Source organism: Jaculus jaculus, chromosome 19, assembly GCF_020740685.1.
Source record: "Jaculus jaculus isolate mJacJac1 chromosome 19, mJacJac1.mat.Y.cur, whole genome shotgun sequence".
Lineage (NCBI taxonomy): Eukaryota > Metazoa > Chordata > Mammalia > Rodentia > Dipodidae > Jaculus > Jaculus jaculus.
The window spans coordinates 5,104,171-5,127,732 of record NC_059120.1 but is presented as its reverse complement, the minus strand read 5'-3'; the positions used below and the strand labels follow the sequence as shown (position 1 = coordinate 5,127,732).

The window sequence follows — 23,562 nt, the reverse complement described above, 5'->3', positions numbered from 1 at the left end:
ATTTTGATTGTAAAAGAGATAGAATAGTCTGCCCATACCATTTCCTTCCTTAGAACCTATGTGGCTGTCAGAGAACCCTCTAGTCCCTGGAACATGGGTATTACCCTCTTAGAGGCTATCCCTTTGATTTGTAATCAACTCACCTTTTAACAAGTCAGCACACCTTCCCTGCCCTCTCACTCATTGTTTTCTATGATTCCACATTTCTTGGTTTCATTCACAGATTAACAATTCAGTATTCCCACCCAACAGAGTTTCCTTTCCTGGGATACACTCTAGCCCACAAGACATAGTTCAGTGAGGTGGTTAAATTAGAAAAGTCTTCAGTTTACTCATTGGTCTTTCTTGAACTAGTAATGAGTTGCTTATCTAGGCTCTCTCCGCTTGCCTTCACTCAGTTATGAAGAGGAGGATAATGGTACTATAAAGGTTGTTTGTGTGAATTAAAACATCTGTGTATGCTGTGTAGAGCATTTAGTCTATATACTAAAAAATGTAAGCAAGAGCTCAATAAACGTGTGTGTGGAAAATTAATTTGTTTCTAAATCTTTCCTTCTTGCTCCTCTTTCCTTTAAACTACCTCATTATCTTCTCTTAATTTGGATACCATTTTCCTGTTGATATTTATTTGTTCAGTGGTTGTTGTTTATTTTTGCTCAAAGATTGAAAATTGGAAACCAAAATCTTGGTGCCACATGGCATATCTTACATGGAGTTGGTCAGACCCACTGTGTCCCCGGCCCATGGCTGCCCCGCATCGCTTTCCTGTTGCCTTACCTGTGAGCTCTGAGAAACTACTTTGCCAGTAGTCAGCACAGTTGGAGACCAGTTTTGTTTCTTCTAGTCATTTCAAACCATCCTATTAAAGCTATAAATAAAATGATATTATGGCTTTCATCTGGATGCATTGTTTGAATGAGCTGAGAGAAATTGTAAATCAATATTTAGCATAATTGCTGGGATCTGGCAGGTTTGGATGCAAATAAAAGAGAATGAAGCATTTAATATAAAATCATTTATATGATATCAGTTCAATCACCCCCTATAAAGTGGCAAGCTGCAGAGACTCCCAGTCTAATTTTAGTTGGCAACGAGTTTTCCTACAAAGGAATGGAAAATAATTGACCCTTGTGTCAGTTGCTTTCCTGTATTGGTCTTTCTTCAAGATTTGTCAAAAGGATATTTCTCTGTTACTCTGCTTCTCAGGAAAGTTTGTTTTCTAAAGAAATTGTGTGGCCCAGTATAAATACATCTACCAACAAAAGCAAAACAACAAAACTAACATTGTCATAATGATTATCTGCATGGAGAATTTTGCATTTGTTGCCAGAAGATAGGAAACATGCTTTGACCCTTTTCTTTGATCAAAGTACTCCCAGTTACTGTACTAAAACAGGAGACAGGGAGGGGCATGACCATTACTTTTGGCTTTGTAGATATGATATGCCTCAGGAAATTGGACCAATGTACTTACATTTTGTTTCCATAAATTGATTTATTCAATCACTCAAGAAATATTGGATAAGCATGGACTGTGGATCGGACTTCATATGACATCTTGTGGATGTGATACAGGGAGGAATCATATAAAAATAGAAAGATAATGAGTTCACACGCATGAAAAGTAACCTTGGTAGAATGCAGGAAGAAAGACCCTAGGGAGGGGATAGGTACAACTCTGTGAGAACTCCTGTGACCATCTGACCTAATTTTCTCCCCTTGATTTAAGTCTATCAATCAACCATACCCAGTATAAGCTTCTCAATTTCCTGAATTTGAAATGATTGAACAGGTTAGATTCTAAGTGGTCATTTCTGTGCATGAATCTCTATACACCCATAATGTACTGAAACATCCAAGAAACATATTTCCAGACCAGTAAACAGATCCTCCACTTGGAGAAGTAGTCAGTGATCATTGTAAGGAGAAAAAAAAATTGGATTCTCTAGGGTCATGAGTCTTGTAATGACTGGAATGAAATTTTGACCTTAGGTCTCAGTCTTCAAATCTTATCCCTTATTTAATTCATCAAATTTTACATTGGTCAGCAAGCTATATGGATTCTGTGCCCTAAATAAAGACAGAAAAGTTATTGTGTCTCTGTAGAGCTAAGGTGTCTGCACTTGTATTTCCTGAATGTTCTGATTTGTCTTGTACATTTTGGTGATTGACTGAGAAATAACCTAGATCAGAGTTATAGTTTTAGACTTATGCTGGTTCATCTTGCTATCTATCAAGTACTGTATTGTAGAAGCTATCTCAGTTTTCATGTTGTTACTTCTTTTTTGCATGTGCATACTTATGGGAGTGGTTATGTATTTTGGTGTATGTGCACATGCATGTGCATGCCAGAGGTTTATATTGGATGTTTTCCTTAGTCACTCCTCACCTAATTTTTTTTGAGACAGGGTTTTGTCCTGAATTGGAGCTTGGTGATTCAGCTAGTCTAACTAGTCAGCAAGCTTCTGGCATCCTCCTGTCTTGACCTCCTCACCCTGATTATCAGCATGCAGCACTATGCTCAGCTTTTATGTGGGTACTGGGGATCAAACTCAGGTCCTCATGCTTGCACAATGAGCACTTTGCCAACTGAGCCATCTCCCGAGGCCTATTTTTACGTCTTTACCAAGATTCTTTGCTGAGCTTCAAGCCTTGGATTTGGCTGAGTGGCATAAATGTGGTGAGTTTGTTCACGGAGCTGGAATTCAGTGGATTCTTACAAAGTGTTTGAATGGACAGTGGGAGAGGGCCAGTAAACAGAGCTTTGTTGATGCCCACTGTGAGCTGACAATCAAGTGTGTAGCTGTGTTTAACATGTCTTCCCAGGATAAGCCCTTGACTTGTGAGGTGCAGAGACATATCACTTGGCTTCAATAGAAATTTGCCATGGCCATGGAGATTTGAGGGAGTATGGTCAGACTCTACAAATGGTGGAGTTAGTAGCCCCTGAAACACCAAGCACCTCTTGATTAGGCTCTTCATCTTTAGTGATAAGTCTGTGCTTATCCACATAAGCCTCACTATATTCTGTTCAACATGCAATGGTGTAATTAGTTTTCCTAGGTAGCAAGTGAGTTGAACTGCTCCTTTATGTTAGTGTAAAGAAATAACTTGCACAAAATTTCTCCATTGAAATCCAGGTGAAAAATGATGGCTGTGTCTTTATGTGCTTTACATGAAGGATGGTGGGAATAGATGAAAAGATATGGAGACTTTTGGTCAAATATTACATATAAAAGATGAATTTTCAAACTAAAAGGATGTCCGATATACCTCTGTATTTCATACAAATAATAATCCTGTCATTTATATCCTGTTATATGCCTTGACAATTATGTTTTAAACTTAATCACTGGTATGCTGGTAAACTGGCATTTCAAGGAATAAAAGGAGCCCTTCTGTGGTAGAAATACTCCCACAGTAGCCAATTTCAAGCTACAAATGTTTTGAAAAATTCCTGAAAATTGTAACAATTATCTTATGAAAATTGGTAGGAGCCCACTCCAGTTTAATACATAGTACTTTCTAAAAATACTTCTGTATATTTGATAATTGTTTTATGTATAAAATTCTTCCTCTAAACCCCTCATATTGAGGTTCTTAATAGGATGGATACTTTATATTCAGATAGGTGTCTTCTTTTTCCACTTTCTAGAGAGTGAATATGTGTGTGTTTGTGTGTGTGTGTGTGTGTGTGTGTGTGTGTGTTACTATGCATGCAAGGATAGCATTTTTCAATTTTCTTCTCATTTTTCTATCCCACTAAAATAATTTTCAAATAATGGCCACTGGCACACCATAGTATAATTGGGACAATGTTCCTCATTCTTAGTACCACAGGTAATAGTATCCTTATCAGAATTCTATGAAATATGTTAAGTGCTGAACAAATAGTGTTTGTTATACCCCATGGGATAGTTTGTTTTTCCACAGTTTGGATTCACCCTAAGCAAGTTACCGCTATGATATTAAATCTTTGAGAAAGACTGTGTCAATTACTTGGAATACTCTTTAATGTGCTCATTATTCTTTTGTCTGTGAGATCATATCTGATATGCCAAAATTAGATCAGCAACATGGGCATTAATTTATTTTGTACCTTTTTTTGAGGTAAGCCCAACCGATTGGCCTTTTTTTTTTTTTTTTTCCTAATGAGAGAAAGAGAGAGGGAATTTGCACTTCAGGACCTCCAGACATTGTAATTGAACTCCAGACTTGTGTGGCAACTTGAGTGTAGCCTTGTACATGCATCATCTCATGTGTCTGGCTTATATGGGATCTGGGGAGTCTTTTGGCTTCACAGGCAAGCACCTTAGCTGTAAGCCATTTCTCCAGCTCTATTGTACTTTTGCAGGCATCATGTTCAATCTGAGTATTTTTTTTAACTTTAACAGAACATATTTTTGAAAATATTATATGAAAATTTAATTTTGTAGAGCAATTATATTCATTTGATAGTCTAAGTGTACAGTGCCTTGCTTTTAATAAATTTGTTTTTTAAATTTCATTTATTTACAAGGAGAGAGAGAGGGAGAGGGAGGGAGACAGAGAACCAGGGCCTGTAGCCACTCGAAACAAACTCCAGTTGCATGTGCTATTTTGTGCATCTGGCTTTATATGGGTACTGGGGCATTGAACCTGGGTCCTTAGGCTTTGCAGGCAAGCACCTTAACAACTAAGAAATCTCTCCTTGATATTTTTTTTCTTGTGTATGTATTTATGTAAAGTTGCATGTGTGTGTAGTGTCAGTAGTGTGTTGTGAGTGGTGTATGCACATGCATTTGTCCTTGAGGTGCTTGCCTGTGACAGGGTATACTTGCTTGTAGTAGCTAGAGCAGAACATTGAGTATCCTACTTCAACAGTTTTTCACCTGTTCTTATTTGAGCCAGTGTCCCTTACTGATACGGAGTTCACTATCAGTGAGAATGGGGTATTGAAGTCACACTAATTATACTGTGTGGAGGTCAATCAATTCCTTCACATTCAAGAGTGTTTGCCTTATGAAACTGGGTGTGCTAATATTTGGTGCATATATGCTAAGAGTTGTAGTGTCCTCTTGATGGTTCCTTCAATCAATATACCTTATACCTTCTAATTTTCATTTGAACTTCCTCCTCTTCTATGCCCATGATTTATAGCTTTTAATCATGTCCCATAGGTCTCATATGTTCTGTTTGTACTTTCTTAACTTATCTTTGTCATTGTCAAGATGTTTTAACTTATGTACCTTGCCTTCAAGTCCTGAAATTCTCTCTCTCACTTAATCCATCCTATTGGTAAAGCTTTCTACTGCATTTTATATATTTTTTGACTTATTGAATTTTTCTTTTACAAAATTTTAATTTGGTTTTTCTCAGTATTTCTCACTTCCTATGTTCTTTTGTATTCTTTATTGAATTCCTTATTTCATTTAGCTGATTTTTTGTATTCTCTTTTAAGTCATTGTTTATTTGTGCCCTCCTTTATTTCATTAGATATTCCTAGAATCATCTTTTAAAATTTTTTTTTGAATTTCATATAATTGACTCTCATAGCTACTCAGTAGTAGGAAGAGTCATGTTTCCTTGAGTTTTTATTTCTAGTGTTTCTGCATTGGGACTTGCACATCTGAATTTGGATGGTTGATTGGATTTAAATTAAATAAAATAACCCTGTATCTTTTTAATAGAAACAGTTGTAATATTAAAGTGGGACTAGGCTATGGTAAGTTTGAGATATTGTTTATTTTTTCCCACACTGGAATGGAGGTATAGCTCAGTAGCTGGACTCTGAGTCTAAATGTTCAGGGTGTTGGTATAATCTCTAGCACTACTGAGAGTGGAAATATGCAGCTGTGATGCACCCACTACTGATGGATAAGCCCACTATGAAAACATACTAAAATAAAACTGAAAACAAGCTGAATGTGTTGGCTCACAGCCTTAATCCCAGCACTCAGAAGGCTGAGGTGGGAGGATGACTGTGAGTTTGAAGCCAGTCTGGGCTACAGTATAAGCTCCAGGTCAGCCTAGGGAAAGAATGAGATCGTGCTTCAAAAAGAATATCAAAGAATAAAATTAAGGACTTTAGAGAATTCTTAGCAGTTAAGACACTTGCCTATGAAGCCTAAAGACTCACATTTGACTCTCTAGATCCCACGTAAGCCAGATGCACAAAGGTGAGGCACGTGCAAGGCTGCACATACCCACTAGGTGGCACAAGCATCTGGCACTTGATTTCAGTGGCTGAGGCCCTGGAGGGGGCCAATTCTCTCCCTCTCTCTCTCTAAAAATAAAAGAAAATTAGAAACAATAGCCCATTTAAGTCCAATATTTTGAGGGAGCAAACAAACAAGGGTAGTATGGCACATACTAAGATATTAGGTCAAGGGTAGGGATGAAAAAAGCAAATCTCACCATTAGAAGTAAAGCAACAGAGAAAAATAAAATGGAAGGGAAGACAATAAAAGCAAGGTGAGTAGATACGGCAGTCAGACAATCAGAAGCAATCCTAGCACTGTGGAGGCTGAGGAAAGGAGATGCCCTACTTCAGGATAACCTGTGTCTTTGGGAAATCCTATTAGAAAATGAATAATCCAAAAAAAGAAGTAGGCAGGTGTGTAGAGTGTCTATGCAACCCTCTGCCTGGGTGTGATGCTGAGCCTGTTTCTGTGTGGCTCCTCGGTGGGTGTGGATGCTGGCCTTCTCCTATGTGGTCCACTCCAGTCTATGGCTCAGGTCTTACTTCTGCCTCATGTAACACCAAATAGTTCTGAATCAAAGTCACCACCCCCAGCCCAACAGCTAGAAGTACTCTGTAGGTTAGGTCTTAGAATACAGTGGGAATTGTCTCTTTGAAATCGCATGGCTCATCATTTGACAATGTTACTGCCCAGTTGTGATCACTTTGGCATCCATTGTTTCTCTCCCTGACACTGGACATATAGGAAAAACTTGTGGCAATTAAAAAATAAACAACCTGACAGTTGTATAAGCTTTGACTCTCAAGGCATGGGCTGTGTTATTTTACATGCCAGGAAGGGAATGCATGCTGAAGAATGAATAAAGGTTGCTAATTGTCTGACCTTAATATAAGAGAGTTGGGAGCTGGACTGATGGTTCAGTGGTTGGCTAAAGGTGCTTGTTTGCAAAGCTTGGTGACCTCGGTCTGATTCCCTACTACCCATATAAAGCCAGACCAACAAAATGGCACATGCACCTGGACTTCACTGGCAATAGCAGGAGGTCCTGGCATGTCCATATTCTCTATCTCTCTCCTTCCCTTGTTAAGGTCCTTCTATGTAGCCGTGGCTAACCTTAATTTGAGATATTCCTGCCTCTGCCCCCTGAGTACTGGGACTACATGTGTGCCACCAAGCCTTACAAAAAACCATGTCATTTATATTCTTTCCTAACAAGGTTTCTTGGGAACTTTATAATGTAAAACATATTGCAGAATTCTATCCATATACAATACTGGCTGATTTAAGGTTTTTATCACATTGTTTTTATGCTAAAGATATGGCTAATTATAAATGAAAGTTATGTATTTGTTAATTTAGTCTATGAAAGTTTTTATTTAACAATACATCTATCTTTGTGCTAGAGAGTTGTGGAATTGCATGTCTGTGTGAACATCTCATGATAAATGTTTTTCCATCATTGTATTTACCTTCCAGTCTTTGCCTTAGCCAGACCTGGTAAGTGCCACTCACTTTGACTTGAGGAACATTATCCAGAGGAAGTTACCTAAACGTTTTATGACCTTTGATCAGTGATTAAAGTAAGCCTTGTTTTCTTCATCTCTACCATGGGAACAGCGTAACTCCTACATGGACTGTGTTTGAATCCTCCCTTCAACTCATATTGAAACCCTAATCCCCAATGTGAATGATTTAGTTGAAGATGGGATTTGAGAAATAATTAAGCTATGGGAAATTGGTGCTTTGATATGACCTGGCAGAGTTCCCCTTGGTCAGTTTGTGGAATAAGCACAATGAGAAAACAGTCAGCAATGGGTAAACTGAGAGATTGGTCACTCACCAAGATCCTGAACAGGCAATGCCTGGGCCTCAGACCTCCAGCCTCAAGGACTCTGAAAGATAAACTTCTATTCTTTGACCCTCCCAGGCTACATAATTCTGCTATGGCAACCAGAGTGTACTGGGCATTGGTGCTGCAAATAGGGTGTAGTTATAAAAAGTACCTGGGAATGTGGAGGATGCTTTGGAAGTGGGCACTGGGCAGAAACTGAGTTTTGAGGTTTGCACTTGGTAAAGCCAATTTTGAATTGAAGGGAGTTTGAAAGTTGACAGTGGTGAGGGCCCAGGAGGAAGAGGAAGGCTGGGGAGAAGGTTTCCAGCCTTGTTAGAGGATATGTAAATCATACTACTGCGAACACCAAGGGTTGAAGCTACTCTAACACCTCAAGTGGAAATGAGGAACACATTAGTTTAAAAAGTAATCCACATTGTAAACTGGCAAAGAATCTGGCTGGTTTGTGTACAATCTCCTAGTGTTTTGTGGAGGTAGAAATCCAAGATGATCAAGGTTGAAGTCACTTGTTCCTGGTGACAGAACTGGTAATGGTTGAGATGCGCTGGATTCTTAACAGCATTTTCCCTTTCCCTTCCCAAGGGCATGTCTGTGGTTGAGCCATGTAGAGAGAAAAGGTTGGCTTAAAGGGTGCAACAGACCAGAGAATTGAGCTCATGAAGGGGTGGCCCCTGAGCCTCTCCTGAGCTCAGGAGGAATGGTCCAAGAAGAGGTGGCACTTTGTTAGGAGTTCCTGGGACTGGCTCCTATTGAGCAGTTTTGAAGTGTTTCCATTCAGGAAGGTGGAAGAGCTATGGTCCCTGACTTTTGCTCACATTTCAGGGCCTAAATGAGAGAACACCTGTGGGTAACATGCAGAATGGGAGTGAGTATTACAGCGTCTGACTAGAGGCGCTCAGCGCCTGTGGGTGGTTTGACTGTCACAGGGTAAGCACAGCGTGGACGTCATCGTGTGCCTTACCAAGTGACCTGAAAAGATCAATTACTCTCAATAAAAGTTGGTGATTAATGATCATTAACATGGCTCTCCTTTTACTTGAGTTTTTTAAAATTTTGTTTTATGGGCTAGACTCTTTCTTCAGAGCCAGATGGAGGAATTGATAGTAACTGCTGGGTTTTATATTGCTAGTGCCCTGTTTTCACACTCTGCCCAGTGGGAGGTGAGGGTTCTGGAATGAGAGCTACGTGGCCTTAGCTGGGGAGGCAGGCCCTCCGAGTGACTCAGCGTCAGGACAGGCAGAGGGTTGCGCAGTGTGCGTGCGAGGAGGAGATAGGAGCCAGCAATGACATGAAATCGCTGTGTTCTCTTGGGACTGTTGTACTTGTATGTGAAACCATGGATGATAGTGGGCCCTTCCTCACCCAGCAACCACAGGTATGAAATTAATCTTTTCTGTCACAGAAAGAGACAAGGATGTTAGACCGGTCTGACCATGAGTGGCTTGGGTTGATCAACATGGCCTATGAGTCATGTGGTTGCAGTCATGTTGAACACAGAGTGGGACCAAGATAGTGTGATGAGGAAGGACAGCTTCCATGACACATGCACAGATCAGAGTAAAAAGGAATGGAGTTTTCAACCATTACCTAGCCACAATACTGAGAGCCAGATCACCTGATCGACTATCCCAGGGCTATGCCAAGTGTAATATAGAAAATAAAAATGGGAGGCTGGAGAGATGGCTTAGCAGTTAAAGTGCTTGCCTGTGAAGCCAAAGGACCCAGGTTTGATTCCCCAGGACCCACGTAAGCCAGATGCACAAGGTGGTGCGTGCATCTGGAGTTTGTTTGCAATGGCTGAAGGCCCTGGTATGCCTAGTCTCTCTTTCTTTCTCTCTCACCTCCTTTCTTCCCTCCCTCCCTCTTTCTTTCTTGCAAATTAATAAGTAAAATTTTAAAAAACAATTTTTTAAGAATTAAAATAAAAATGGAAAATGTTACAGTGAGTGCAGATGAAAGCAAAACTCTGTGACCCCAACTTTGTGTCTTGGCCTGTAAAGCTCTTGTGATGGAGTGGAGTGGATGCAAAGGATATGGAAATGCCCATGTCAAGTACATGCAAAGTCAGGAACGAAATGGATGAGACACACCGTGGCTGTGGCTGTTCAGGATATGATTGTCTCTCTGGTAAAGCAGGCTTGATGGCCAGACAAGGCAGGCATTTTTATGTTTCTAATAGAAATGTTTCCATCCACTATATTGCCAAATGTGTTCATAATTCACTTGATGCATTTCTTATTATTTGATAATTTATTGATCCAGAGACAAGCTTGTCCAATTATGGTCTGGAAGAGAGTTAACTAAGTTGCAGTGACCCTGCTCGACGCTGCAAGTGGCAGTGGGGCAGGGAGTTGCTTCACTAACAAGGGGCCCACATTCATCCCTTAATAGGGAGAGCTGAGAAAACTATTGCATACACGGTGGTCAACCCATCTGGACCTCCTCTACCTTCAGTGAGAATGAAGGGGTGTCATGCACACGTACTCCTTTTGGAGCCCAAGAAAGCAAAGGAGAAATAAAATTAGGTGGTGCTACAGCTGAGTGAGCATTGATATTAAGACCAGATGTAAAAAGTTATGAAGCCCAAGTTAAAAGAAGAAATATGTTGTCCAATAATAGTAGAGTCCCATTTTATTATAGCTTTTTATTCTCACTACCGTTAATCAGAGTTGTTACAATCTTAGCTATTCGAAAATTATTGATTTTTTTTGTTAAGCTTAGGCCTGAAAAACAGACAAAAGACCATATATGCTATCACTGTAATGATTTATCTTAAGAATATGGGAACTGGAATGATTGTTAGACAGAGAGACACCTGCTCACCTTTCTGAAATGAGGAGCTTTAAAGATTCTGAGATTCAGAAGGGTAAGGGAGACAATGCTGACCTTTTGAAGACAAGAAACTTTTGATGGACTGTGGGACCCCAAGACAGTTCATTGAACAGATGGATTCAAAGCCTTATCTGAGTCTCATTTTGTGTGCACCTTGGAGGAGCTCTTGGGTTGTCTTTTTACATAAACCTGGGGAAATAATGGCTCCCGCAGTTGTTCACATGTCTGCAACCCTCATGTGCTTCTTGGCATCTGGGCTTTTTAACTGCTTTTCAGCCTCTTCTGTGAACAAAATTAAGATTTCCTTGCCATTTTGACAGCATGGAACTTTCCCAAGATGGGCTGCCAGGAGAAAAGAGCCAGGCAAAGGTCACCAATACTATCTCCAAATAATTAAGGCCCTGCAAACAGCTACATAAAATAGTTGCTAATGACATTTGCTGGAGTCTCTCAGTCCCAACTGTAGCCTTGGAATAAGCTAAGGGTAAACTCCTCATAAGAAAGGCACTCCAAACTTCTGTCGCAGGTAATGTTGTGTGCACTTTTAAAAATTTTATTTATTTATCTATTTTGACAGGCTGAGGGAGGCAGATAGAGTGCCAGGGCACCCAGCTACTGCAAATGAACTCCAAATGCATGTGCCCCTTTGTGTATCTGGCTTACGTGTTTACTGGGGAATCAAATCTGGATCCTTAGGCTTTGCAGACAAATGCCCTCACCACTAAGCCATCTCTCTAGTCCTGCTGTGTGCATTTTTAAGGACCTATTTACTTCAGGGCTGTGAGTAGCCTTACTTGTTTTATATAGGCACATATACAAATGCCTACAAAGATGTCAACATGTATACGTATATAAATAAAGCATATATTCTAAGATACAGAATAATTAAAAGAAAAAATGCCTCCCAATTCTGGATTATAGACTGTGATTGAACATCTATTAAAGTTTACTTTGCAATCAAAGATCCAATTTGTACACTGTGTATGTGTGTGTGTGTGTGTGTGTGTGTGTGTGTTTGAGACAAGGCCTCCCTTTGTAGTCAAGGCTAGCCTCCAGTTTGTAATTGTCCTGTCTCAGTTTCATCAGTGTTGAGATTCCAGGTGCATACCACCATGTTTTGTAGTGGGCAAGAGTAGTTTAGGATCTTATGTGTGGAGCGAGGATACCTCAGGGTCTGATGTGTGGAGCGAGGATACCTCAGGGTCTTAGGTGTGGAGTGAGGATACCTCTGGGTCTTAGGTGTGGAGAGAGGATACCTCAGGGTCTGATGTGTGGAGCGAGGATACCTCAGGGTCTGATGTGTGGAGCGAGGATACCTCAGGGTCAGATGTGTGGAGTGAGGATACCTCAGGGTCTGATGTGTGGAGCGAGGATACCTCAGGGTCAGATGTGTGGAGTGAGGATACCTCAGGGTCTGATGTGTGGAGTGAGGATACCTCAGGGTCTGATGTGTGGAGAGAGGATACCTCAGGGTCTGATGTGTGGAGAGAGGATACCTCAGGGTCAGATGTGTGGAGTGAGGATACCTCAGGGTCTGATGTGTGGAGTGAGGATACCTCAGGGTCTGATGTGTGGAGTGAGGATACCTCAGGGTCGGATGTGTGGAGCGAGGATACCTCAGGGTCTGATGTGTGGAGAGAGGATACCTCAGGGTCTGATGTGTGGAGCGAGGATACCTCAGGGTCAGATGTGTGGAGCGAGGATACCTCAGGGTCTGATGTGTGGAGCGAGGATACCTCAGGGTCAGATGTGTGGAGTGAGGATACCTCAGGGTCTGATGTGTGGAGCGAGGATACCTCAGGGTCAGATGTGTGGAGTGAGGATACCTCAGGGTCTGATGTGTGGAGTGAGGATACCTCAGGGTCTGATGTGTGGAGTGAGGATACCTCAGGGTCGGATGTGTGGAGCGAGGATACCTCAGGGTCTGATGTGTGGAGTGAGGATACCTCAGGGTCAGATGTGTGGAGTGAGGATACCTCAGGGTCTGATGTGTGGAGTGAGGATACCTCAGGGTCTGATGTGTGGAGTGAGGATACCTCAGGGTCTGATGTGTGGAGTGAGGATACCTCAGGGTCGGATGTGTGGAGCGAGGATACCTCAGGGTCAGATGTGTGGAGTGAGGATACCTCAGGGTCTGATGTGTGGAGCGAGGATACCTCAGGGTCTGATGTGTGGAGTGAGGATACCTCAGGGTCTGATGTGTGGAGCGAGGATACCTCAGGGTCTGATGTGTGGAGCGAGGATACCTCAGGGTCTGATGTGTGGAGTGAGGATACCTCAGGGTCTGATGTGTGGAGTGAGGATACCTCAGGGTCTTAGGTGTGGAGCAAGGATACCTCAGGGTCTGATGTGTGGAGTGAGGATACCTCAGGGTCTGATGTGTGGAGCGAGGATACCTCAGGGTCTGATGTGTGGAGCGAGGATACCTCAGGGTCTGATGTGTGGAGCGAGGATACCTCAGGGTCTGATGTGTGGAGTGAGGATACCTCAGGGTCTGATGTGTGGAGCGAGGATACCTCAGGGTCTGATACAGTGGAACAAAGGTAACAACGCACTGGGCATATCAAGGAATGTTTTCTGGAGAAAGGATATTTGTGTCTCACAAGGCCACTCTTTTGGTGGTGGGTGGTGGGTGGTGGGTGGAGGGTGGAGGGTGGGTCTTCATGGTGTGTCCTGGCCACATGGAAGAAGATGTTGGTGAGCAAATATGGGTGTGAGGTGGCAGAGGTCAGAGTGTGTAAATGGGCTGAAATGTTTTCTTTTAGCCTTCTCTGTGAAGGCCTTTCTGGTGTCAGTATTTGTCAGTATTTGAGCTCCTCAGACTCTTAGTACATTTCTATGACCTGATTTCTCACACTTATTTTAATTGTTTCCTTCTGGTCTCTACTACTACCTGTAGGTTAATCCAAGGACTGTTTCCAACTTCTCATCATAAGACTTCATACCTGGTAGTGCTTAGTACATGCTGATTAAATTCACTGAGGAGTGTGATGCTGGCTGAGGACTTTCCTAGGAAGAATTTGAGGATGGGAAAGTCAAGAATTGCCTTGTCTGCCAATAGCTCAAAAAACCTTAATGGTTTCATTTTCTCTTTCAGATTACTTGCAGCATATAATAGTCTTACAGATAAACACCTGGCTGGATATTTCAACAATACACGCATCAGGCGGCATCTGTTACGGTCAGGGCTGGTAAGATATGCTTTGCTTCCTACCTATCTTCTTGTTCAGTTAAGTCCCCAAATTCTCAACCTTTTTGGGGGGGTTTCCTATTCAGTCAGCAACAACTCCCTGCCTCCATGGATTTTAGAAAAATTGCTTCCGTTCCAACGTTCTGATTTATTTATTTGAAACTGTTTCAAAAGATGAGAACAGAGGTTATGATGACTACTAAGGAAACATAAATTATTGAGGAAAAGTTCCTGTGTGTTTTCTGCAGCATAGTTTCATTTACTTATTCATTTATTCAACACATAGTTATTGAACACATTCTATGAGCCAGACACTGTGAGAGAATGAGGGCAGAGGCTTTATTGTTTCAGGAAAAAAAGTACAGTCTTTAATAATCACAGAATATGATTCAGAAAACATAAGCAATTCAACATTTCCTGTTGAATTTTTTCAAACTTTTATTTCCAATGATGGTTTATTGATACACATTAGAGTCTTTCACCAGCTTTCAAACTGCTCTTCTGGCACAACTTTCATTCCTCTAGATGTACATAATGTGGAAAAGTCTTTATATAAATACCGGATTTCCACTGGAAGAGGGGTATGGCTCTAGAAAGCGTTCCTTAACTTCCTGCAGTGCAATGGTTTCCTCCCCATTGCTGCCCTGGTGTTGAAAGAGCACGTCTTGGGTTTTCAATGGCTGTTTACACCATTGGCACTTGGCAGGCTAGCATGGAGGTGGGAGGAAGAGCTCAGAGTTTGCTGTTCAGTCTCTCAGGGCTTTAGACTCACCTGGCTTTGCTATTTACAAGACAGGGGTCCTGAGAAAAGTACTGACTGAACTTTTTTGACCCTTAACTCCCTCAATTGTGAAATGAGGGCAGTGCCACTCCTGCCTCTGGATTACTAGGACTGTAAGAGGAGTGCCAGGAACACTAGTTGTAACGATTGTGCATACTATTCACTCTGTGAGCATCATGCTAAATGGAAAGGGCTTTGTCTTTACTTCACACCATCCACAGGCAGTTACTGAATGCTGGTTAAACTCATTGCAACTCAGATGAAACTGGCTTGGCCCTTTCTCCAGAGTTGTGGTCCAAATAGCACCGGAGTCTGCAGTGTTCACACCACCTAGGATCTTATTAGACAATGTAAACACGAAATTTGGGGGACTCAGACCTACTGAGTGAGAAGCTCTGGGATGGAGACCATTCATCTGCCATTCCTCAAGCCCTCCAGGCCATCCTGTGAAACACTTAAGTCCAGGAATTTCTGTCCTAGAAGAATTTCAAGTTCTTGGGGGAGTGAAAGCATAACCCCAAACGTGGGACAGCCATGACATGTGCTAACTGCAAGGTAGTGACCCTCGGGCTGACCTGTCATTTTTCCCAATTAGACATGTGTAACATGAAGTCACATAGACGGCACGTTGAAAACACTGCATTTGGGTTATCTGAAATTTTGAGCATACTTTCTGTTCCGCACACCTTCCTTCTATTCAGAAATGTGTGCATGATCAGTAACCAAATGTAGCATCGTTCTTATGCTTTAATATGTGGCAACAACAGCATTAAAAATTACAGCTAATGGGGGCTGTAGAGATGGCTTAGCAGTTGAGGAGGCACTTGCCTGCAAAGTCAAAGGACCCAGGTTCAACTCCCCAGGACCCATGTAAGCCAGAGTCACATGCATCTGGAGTTTGTTGTGTTCTCTCTCTCTTTCTGTCTCTCTCCCTCTTCTGCTCTCTCTCAAGTAAATAAATAAAATAAAATATTTTTTAAAATTACAGCTAACAAATTAAAAATAAGTATGTGTCTTGCACCTAACCTTAAAAGGACCAGGCATAAATAAGTGAAAAAAAAACATTCCAAGAAGCTTTTTTACATACAAAACAACAACAGTTATACCCATGGGAAAGATTCACACACACACAAAAAGGTAAAAAGCAAAAATTGCCACTCCTGGGATTTACAATAATGCCAATTGAGACCAATATTGAATACGTTCTATCTATGGTGCTATGTAATGTGAAATTCTAAATCACAACAAATTATATTACATTCTGGGCTGGGAAGTAGAAAAATAAAAAACAGCAAGAAAACAAAGTAATGAAACCAATTATTTTTTTAAACAAACCGATGGGTTCCTCTCTAGCTTGCCTGTCTTATCCTGGTAAGTGTTTCCTTGGAGAGCTTCTGTCTGTGATCGCTGCTTCTGTACACTGCTTCAAGGTGCCTCCTCCCTTCCCACAGTGCGTTTAAAAGGAGAATGAAAAGAACACCTGGGTTCCATCAAGGGAAAATTGCTACTCTAATGAATACCTTGTTTTAAACGTCAAGTGTACCTCCTGTGTGTGCTTTCACACTGTCGGCTATGTGAGACTTCCTTTCTCCTTTCTGCCTTATGAAATATTCATTAAAAGTGAAGTTTCTTAGCCATAGTGGTACACTCCTTTATGCTCTGAATACATGTTGCCACTCGTTTCTTTCTCTCCCTCCCTTTCTGGCCTTCAGCTCATCTCTGTCTGTCTCTCTGCCTTTCTTTTATGCTACCTAATAATGCACTTTCTACTTTGTATTTCTGTGTGCATCTTGTTCATTCATTGACAGACTTCATATATGTATTCATGACAGATCACAAGAAATGGAAGAATACTTTCTGAAAAAGAATACAAAGTAAATATCATGAAGCGAGATCACCAAAAATGTATCCGAGAGTGCATAGCCCAGGCTATCTTCCGTAAGGTTCTCGACATGGAGGTACACATATTCCTTCTTCCTTACAGTGACTTCTATAACATCACAGTGGATGTCTGGGAATCTTTTCCTATTCTCATGAAGAAGGAAATGGGATTAAATGATATATGAGAAGTACTCTGTATCTTTCGAGGTGACCAAGAGTTCAGTAACTAAATTTTTTTCTCTATGTCAGTTGAGAAAAATATGAAAATCATTATAAATTTTGATATTTAATTTTCTAAATGTAGATTTTTTAATCCACAATGGCTACCCAGCCCTCACCATCTGTATCTTAATTTTCATTTGCTAAAAAAAATGACATCTGTTTAAGTATCAGTAATTCCAGTGCCATGAATTGTTTCAGATATGTTACTCTTTTCAGGCTCTGTGGCTTAGCCGTATATTGTTTCAAGGAGTAGGCACTGAAGCATCTGTTTCCCTCCTACAGTAGGCCACATTGGTCAGCATAGAGTTACAACCAAAGCATCAACATTTTTTAACCTGAAACAGCATTTGTAGTGGGATATCTAGCCAGCTTGATAAATTATTTTAGCCTTGTGCCATGAAACTTGTAGTTTCAAGCATCAACACTGTTTTAATCTCTGTGAAAAAGGGTGTCACTTCTTGGCTTAACTATACTGTAGTAAATCAGAGAAGGTGGCCTGTAAAACCACTGACCTGTGGGGGCCATAAACATTTATGAACAGCTGTGGAGCCATCCGTACATGAACACCGAGTATACTGACACATGAAATATTCATTATTGTGCTATTATTATTATTATGCTGATCAAATGGAATGTTCACTTATGATTTTATATACATATGCATATATATATATGTATATATATTCTGTTAATATAGGAATTCATCTTGTACTTTGAATCGTGCACAAGAACAGCATCAGTTTATGGTTCCACATTTACTTGCTCACAAACGTGTCAGTTCGAAGTCTGAAACCCTGTTACAAAATAAATGATAGAGCATGAAATTAATCTCTACCTAGCTTTAAAGTTAATTGGTGATGAGTTCAGTATAACCCCTCATCCTTAGATTTCATTGTTCTAGAATCTCATGTAGCTGACAACTATGAACATCAAAACTGTTAGGTAAACTATTATTTTAGTCTTCATTAACTTCAAATTTTGAATATATTTGATTGATGGTAATTTACAGTATATAATTCATATATAAAAGGATGTATAGTAATTATCATTGTGTTTAACCATCTCCAATCTGAAAATCTAAAATATGAAAGCTCCAGAAATTGAAAATGTTTATGTATCATGTTGTGCTCCAAACCCTTCAGATTTCAGATTAATTGGCATGTGCAGATGAGGAATGTTTCATCGGTAAAATCTCTGTGAATGTTCTAAAAATCTGAAAAACTGTGAAATCTTGTCCCAATCATTTTGATCCCAGACATTTTGCAGAAGGGGTTCTTAACCTGCTCCTATAGTGAAGGAGACAAAATCTGCTCCACATTGTCTTACCCTCCGAGTTAGTGCATGTGACACAATACCAGTGGGTGACGATGGTATTCACCCATGCCGCAAGGATTAACTGCAGACACACCACATGCCAAAAATGAGCCTGCATGTTGTAGCTATAAGGTGTGTTAAAAAATACTACAAAGGCAATTTCATGCTAGGACAGGGGAACTGATGAACTGTTCTGAAAAGAAGGGGACGTGACTGCCTTTGTGGAAACCAAGAAGGTGACCAGAGACCTCACTGCTGGAAATGCACTTTGACGAGGGAGGATTTCTAGAAAGGATGGCAAGAAGTGAAGACAGTAGGCTCCTGTGAAATCACCGTGGTGTGCGAGGCATTGTGAGGGAAATGGGAAGCTTTTAGAGGCACAAGGAATTGATTAGAAGTAAGGAGGGAGTGATATTAGCCAATAAGTTGGGTTCTGGTTTTTGGAGAGTCTTAAGTTCCTAAGTTGGCTTGGAGTGGAGCTGATGAGGCGATGAGATGCTTTTCAGCAGGGGCGTGAAATGAATGAGCAGAGCTGTTAGAGGAAGAGGCTGTTGCTGAAAATGTAGAAGATGGATTAATGAGCTGGAAAAGATTGGAGGTGGGAGGTCAATTAGGAAGCTGGTGCCAAAGGGTGTGGGCTGCTGACAGCAGCAACAATGATCAGGCGTGGAGATACAGCTGTCTACTGAGACAGCAGAGACGGAGAGCATTTTAAAGCAACCTTGAGGAAGAGTTAGGGAGGGGGGAAAGGAGTCAGGCTTGGGGCTGAGATGGGCAGAATAGAATCTAGTGATGAAATGCATGTCTGCTAGGATGCTGTCCTGGACGAAGTGGATGGTGGGGTCATCCACAAGCTTTCAGGCTACAGAATGATTAAGGTGGGGACTGGGGACAAAGTTTCACTCAAGAGGCCAAGACATTAAGGTCTTGAAGAAGTAGTTTCAGCCACTGTGAAGAGAAGCTGCCAACTGCAAGTTGGGAATAAATGGAAGACTGTATGCAATAAAAGTTGGTGATAGGGACTGGAGAGATGGCTTAGTGGTAAAGGCGCTTGCCTGCAAAGTCAAAGGTCCTTGGTTTGATTCCCCAGGACCCAAATAAGCCAGATGCACAAGGTAGCACATGCATCTGGAGATCATTTGCAGTGGCTGAAGTCCTGGTGTGCTCATTCTCTCTCCTTCCCCCCCCCCTCTCTGTCTCCCAAATAAATAAATAAGTTGGTGATGGAGGGAAGTGTCAAGAGGAGGACCGATGACACCAAGATACAGAATGTCGAGTTTACAGGGTCCTCTAAGCAGAAGAACCCAAGAACAGAGAAAAAATATGCCCCCTGCCAAAGAACAATAACCAACACATTCTCTATGTATCTGAATGATTTCATGTTACCTTGGAAGCAGGTCCTTTTTATGTGAGATCTATTATCTTTATTTTATGAAGTAGTATGCAAAGTATTAGGTCTCATTTTAGCACTTTCAAACAAAGTTGGATGAATACAGCCATCATGGAAATCAGTATGAAGGTTTATCCAAAAATCAAAAAGAAAAAAGAATTGTCATATGACCCAGCTATACCACTCCTGGGCATGTGTCACCCAAATTTCATATTCTGCCACAGAGATAATAGCACATCTGTGTTCACTTTCTCTATTCACAATAATTAGGAAATGGAGCCAGACTAGATGACCATCAACAAATGATTTGACATTAAACTGATGCTTATTTTTAAATTACAAAACGATTACAGAAATATGGAAAATACAAAGAAAGCATAATAAAACAACACAATCACATATAGTTTCTATTTTCCAAGGTAACTACTACTAATCTAATTATCTTTAGTTTATTCTATATACATTTGTACATTAATAAGTTTATGATGTATGTGGCCAGATGTGGTGGCATACCCTGTTATCCCAGCATGCAGGAGGGTGAGGAAGGAGAAGTTTTGAAGGCAGCTTGTGTTACAGACTTAAGTTCCACGTCATCTTGGACTGTATGTCAAGTCTCTCTCTTGAAAAACCTAAACCAAATGAGATCAGGATCTGTTGTGAGAGGGATTTGACTTTATTCAAAAAACAAACAAACAGAAAACAGTGTGTTAATGTGAATTTGACCAAGGTTGGAAGCACAACTCCTTAGAGCTGACCAGATCTATGACTTGGGAAAAATAAATGATCTTCTGCCTCAGTTTCTCTGCTTGCAAAATGGTCCTACAGAGTGACTGGGCTTGTTCAGTTAGAGGGGCCAGGCATGGAGCACCTCCCCACCAGAGGATGGGCACCTCCTGTGCTTCTGTGCAGTTCTGCTCTTGCTTCCTCCTGCAGTACTTACAGTGTCCATGTTAAACATCCTCGGTGACTATGTTTTAACGATTACATGCTCTTCCAGCACACAGACAGGCTAAACCTTCAGCCAGTCTCTTCAAGGTTTACACTGTGGGCGCATCTTCTTTGAAGAAAGAGAAAACTTTCAGATAGTACCCTTGTGCACAAAACACATCAGCCTTTATTGTTTTGCTCTCAGGTTCAGGAGTGAAGCTTACTGGTTAAAGGGTAGGAATACTTTTAGCTGCCTGAGATGTGTTTATAATTGGCTTCCCAAAGAGTCGTTCCAATTTATATTCCCACCTGCACACTTACACAGGTGATTCCTTTCCATCTAAATGACAAGAGGGGTAATTGAGAATGGAGTTAGCTCTGTTGGGACTATTTTCCTCTGAAAAGTTCTTGGCTGTGACTAAGAGGATTCTTTCCTCCATCCTTCCCTGTATGCTTAGCGTCACCATCAGATGGAAATCAAAAGAAAACTCGAGTCCTCAGCTAAGAAAGAACGAGTTCAGAGACTTAAGGTAAAGTGCTACATTCTTTCTTTTACTTCACAGTATTATTTGTATAATTTGGATAACCAGTGTTGCTACTATTGAAATTGCCCGAAGCTGTCTCCTTGTGGACGACACGTAGCTGAGGTCAAGTCTCCGCTCTCCCGAGCCTGTCTACTGGCATGCAGAATGCAGGGGAGCCTGGCAGAAGAGTTGCTGGTGAGAAATAAATTTCAACAAGGCAGAGACCTTTCAAGGCAGACCCGCTAACAGTTGGGCTTGAAATCTTGGTTTTACATTGCTGGTGCCAGAGGCCAAAGGATATGCATGTATCTTAAGGAAATAAAAATAGATGGGTGATGTTCCCAACATGGAGAAAAATAGAGCATTGCAACAGTTATACAGTCACACATTTTCATGTTCTTCAAAATTATGGTGGGGAATGACCTTCTTTAACCAAAGAAAACATAAGATTTAAGACATTTCATGCTAGGTATTTTTGAATTCCTTGCTTGTTTTCTATTTTCTTTTCAGTGAGCTTATGAAATATATCAATTTGAATTTCCATCAGGAGACACGAGATTCAATTAGGCCTGTTTGAAATGCTTCAGTTTAGGTTGACAGTTCCATGCAGTTTCTTGAACCATCCAAAAATCCCATATTGTTCTTAGTTTTCTGCATAGTATTGTAAATATGGGTCCTGAGACACTTACCGCACACTGATAAGTATGTGTATGGCATTTATTTGTTGGACAGCTTGCCACCTAAGACTATAATCTTTCTCTCTGGCCTGATAAACTGAAATCTACTTTATCAGGGTCAAAAAATAATCTTGTTACCAAAGTGTTAAATGACAGAAGGTAGGTCAGCATTTCCAGCTCGGAAGAGTTGAGTGTTGAGGTTTGTGGTTCGTTCAGCTTTGCTGACATTGTCCTGCATCAAGGGCTGAGTTGTAGATGCTGCAGCTTATCTGCTGAGATGTGCATGGCTGGAAGTGGCGATGGCGATGCAGAGGTTGGCACTGCCTGGAGAGGGCGGGGCGGGGCCAGCGCTCTTTTCTGCTGCTGCGCGCTGGCTAGTGCGCGGGGACGCTGGCCAGTGCGCGGGGACGCTGGCCAGTGCGCGGGGACGCTGGCCAGTGCGCGGGGACGCTGGCCAGTGCGCGGGGACGCTGGCCAGTGCGCGGGGAAGGCTTTCCTTGACACGGCAGTTCCTCCCACTTGGTAGTCACGTGTCCAAGCCTCCACATCGTACGTGCAACCAGAAAAGATGGGTCTTAGGTTCCCTTTATTCAATATGCAAATGTTTTCCTAAAAGGCATTGAATTATTTTATAAAAGATGTAAGTATAGCATGATGTCTCAATGCTGTGCAAGCACAAGGACTTCAGCACCAACATTAAAAGAAAAGCTGGGCTGCACATGCCTGTACCCCCAGTGCTGAAGGAAGTGGAGACAAGAGGACCACTGGGAGTTGGTGGTCACCCAGCCCAACTGAAACTTGTGTAACTGAAAAACATCCCTCTAGGTTCAGTGAGAGACTTTTGTTTAGAGGAAATAAGGTGAAAGAGTGACTGAGCTCTCCTGACATCCTCCTCTGGCCTTCATATGTGTATGAATCCCTGCACACTCATGTGCACAAACATGTGCATACATCTCCCCCTCTCTCTCTCTCTCACACACACACACACACCACATACTATGCCACACACACCCAAAAATTATTGTATACAATAGACTGTATTGATCAGTCAAATATTTTAATAGTGGTATGCTTAAAGCATATTATAAATATTATCATTGACAGAGGATACGCTGTGTTGTTTGTATGTTTGTTTTGAGGTAGGGTCTCACTCCAGCTCAGGCTTACCTTGCATTTACACTGTAACCCCAGGCTAGCCTTGAACTCTTTGATGTCTGCCTCCTGAGTGCTGGGATTAAAGGCATGTACCACCACCCAGCTAGGATACACTGTTTTTATTTATTTCCTTGTATACAGCTCAAGAGAATTGGATTTCCTGCCTGTGAATACCACACCAGGTCTCTCATAGACCTGTGGGAACTCTTCCTAAATTCCCTATTAGGCCCCGGAAATAGCACTGTGAAGAGGAAGTAGAAAGGACTTTGGTCTCATAGTCAGGCATGATGTGTCAAGTGCTAAGCTAACTCAAATAACCAACTATGCCTCTCTTACTCCAGGGGGAACATACAAGACGATTTGTTGAAAATAATATTCCCATCCTATCTCCCCATCCCCCAGCTGGCCCAAAGACCAACCGTGGCCATAGTGTTCGGGTTGACCAAGGACATCCCAGTCCTTTAACACTGGTGAGTTCTACTAAGCAGTGTATCAAAGCTAATTTATGATTTCTCATCAACCCCAGAAAAAGCATGATCCAAGAGCATGTCTGTATGGCCCTGGAGCACCCTGGCTCTCCATTAATGCATTAGTTACTTTGTCATCGCTGTGACCACAGAAACAACTGATGGAAA

The 23,562-nt window shown here is 41.4% G+C and overlaps 1 protein-coding gene across 1 annotated transcript in view; it reads left to right on the top strand.

Moving 5' to 3' along the window:
- The window catches only part of Erich3 (glutamate rich 3), a 105,859-nt gene that overhangs the window by 17,784 nt on the left and 64,513 nt on the right, over positions 1-23,562 (top strand). The window contains exons 2-5 of the mRNA XM_045138674.1: positions 13,964-14,057; positions 16,670-16,795; positions 21,030-21,101; positions 23,269-23,397. Coding sequence (XP_044994609.1) covers positions 13,964-14,057; positions 16,670-16,795; positions 21,030-21,101; positions 23,269-23,397 — 421 coding nt within the window. The remainder of the gene's footprint in view (positions 1-13,963; positions 14,058-16,669; positions 16,796-21,029; positions 21,102-23,268; positions 23,398-23,562) is intronic.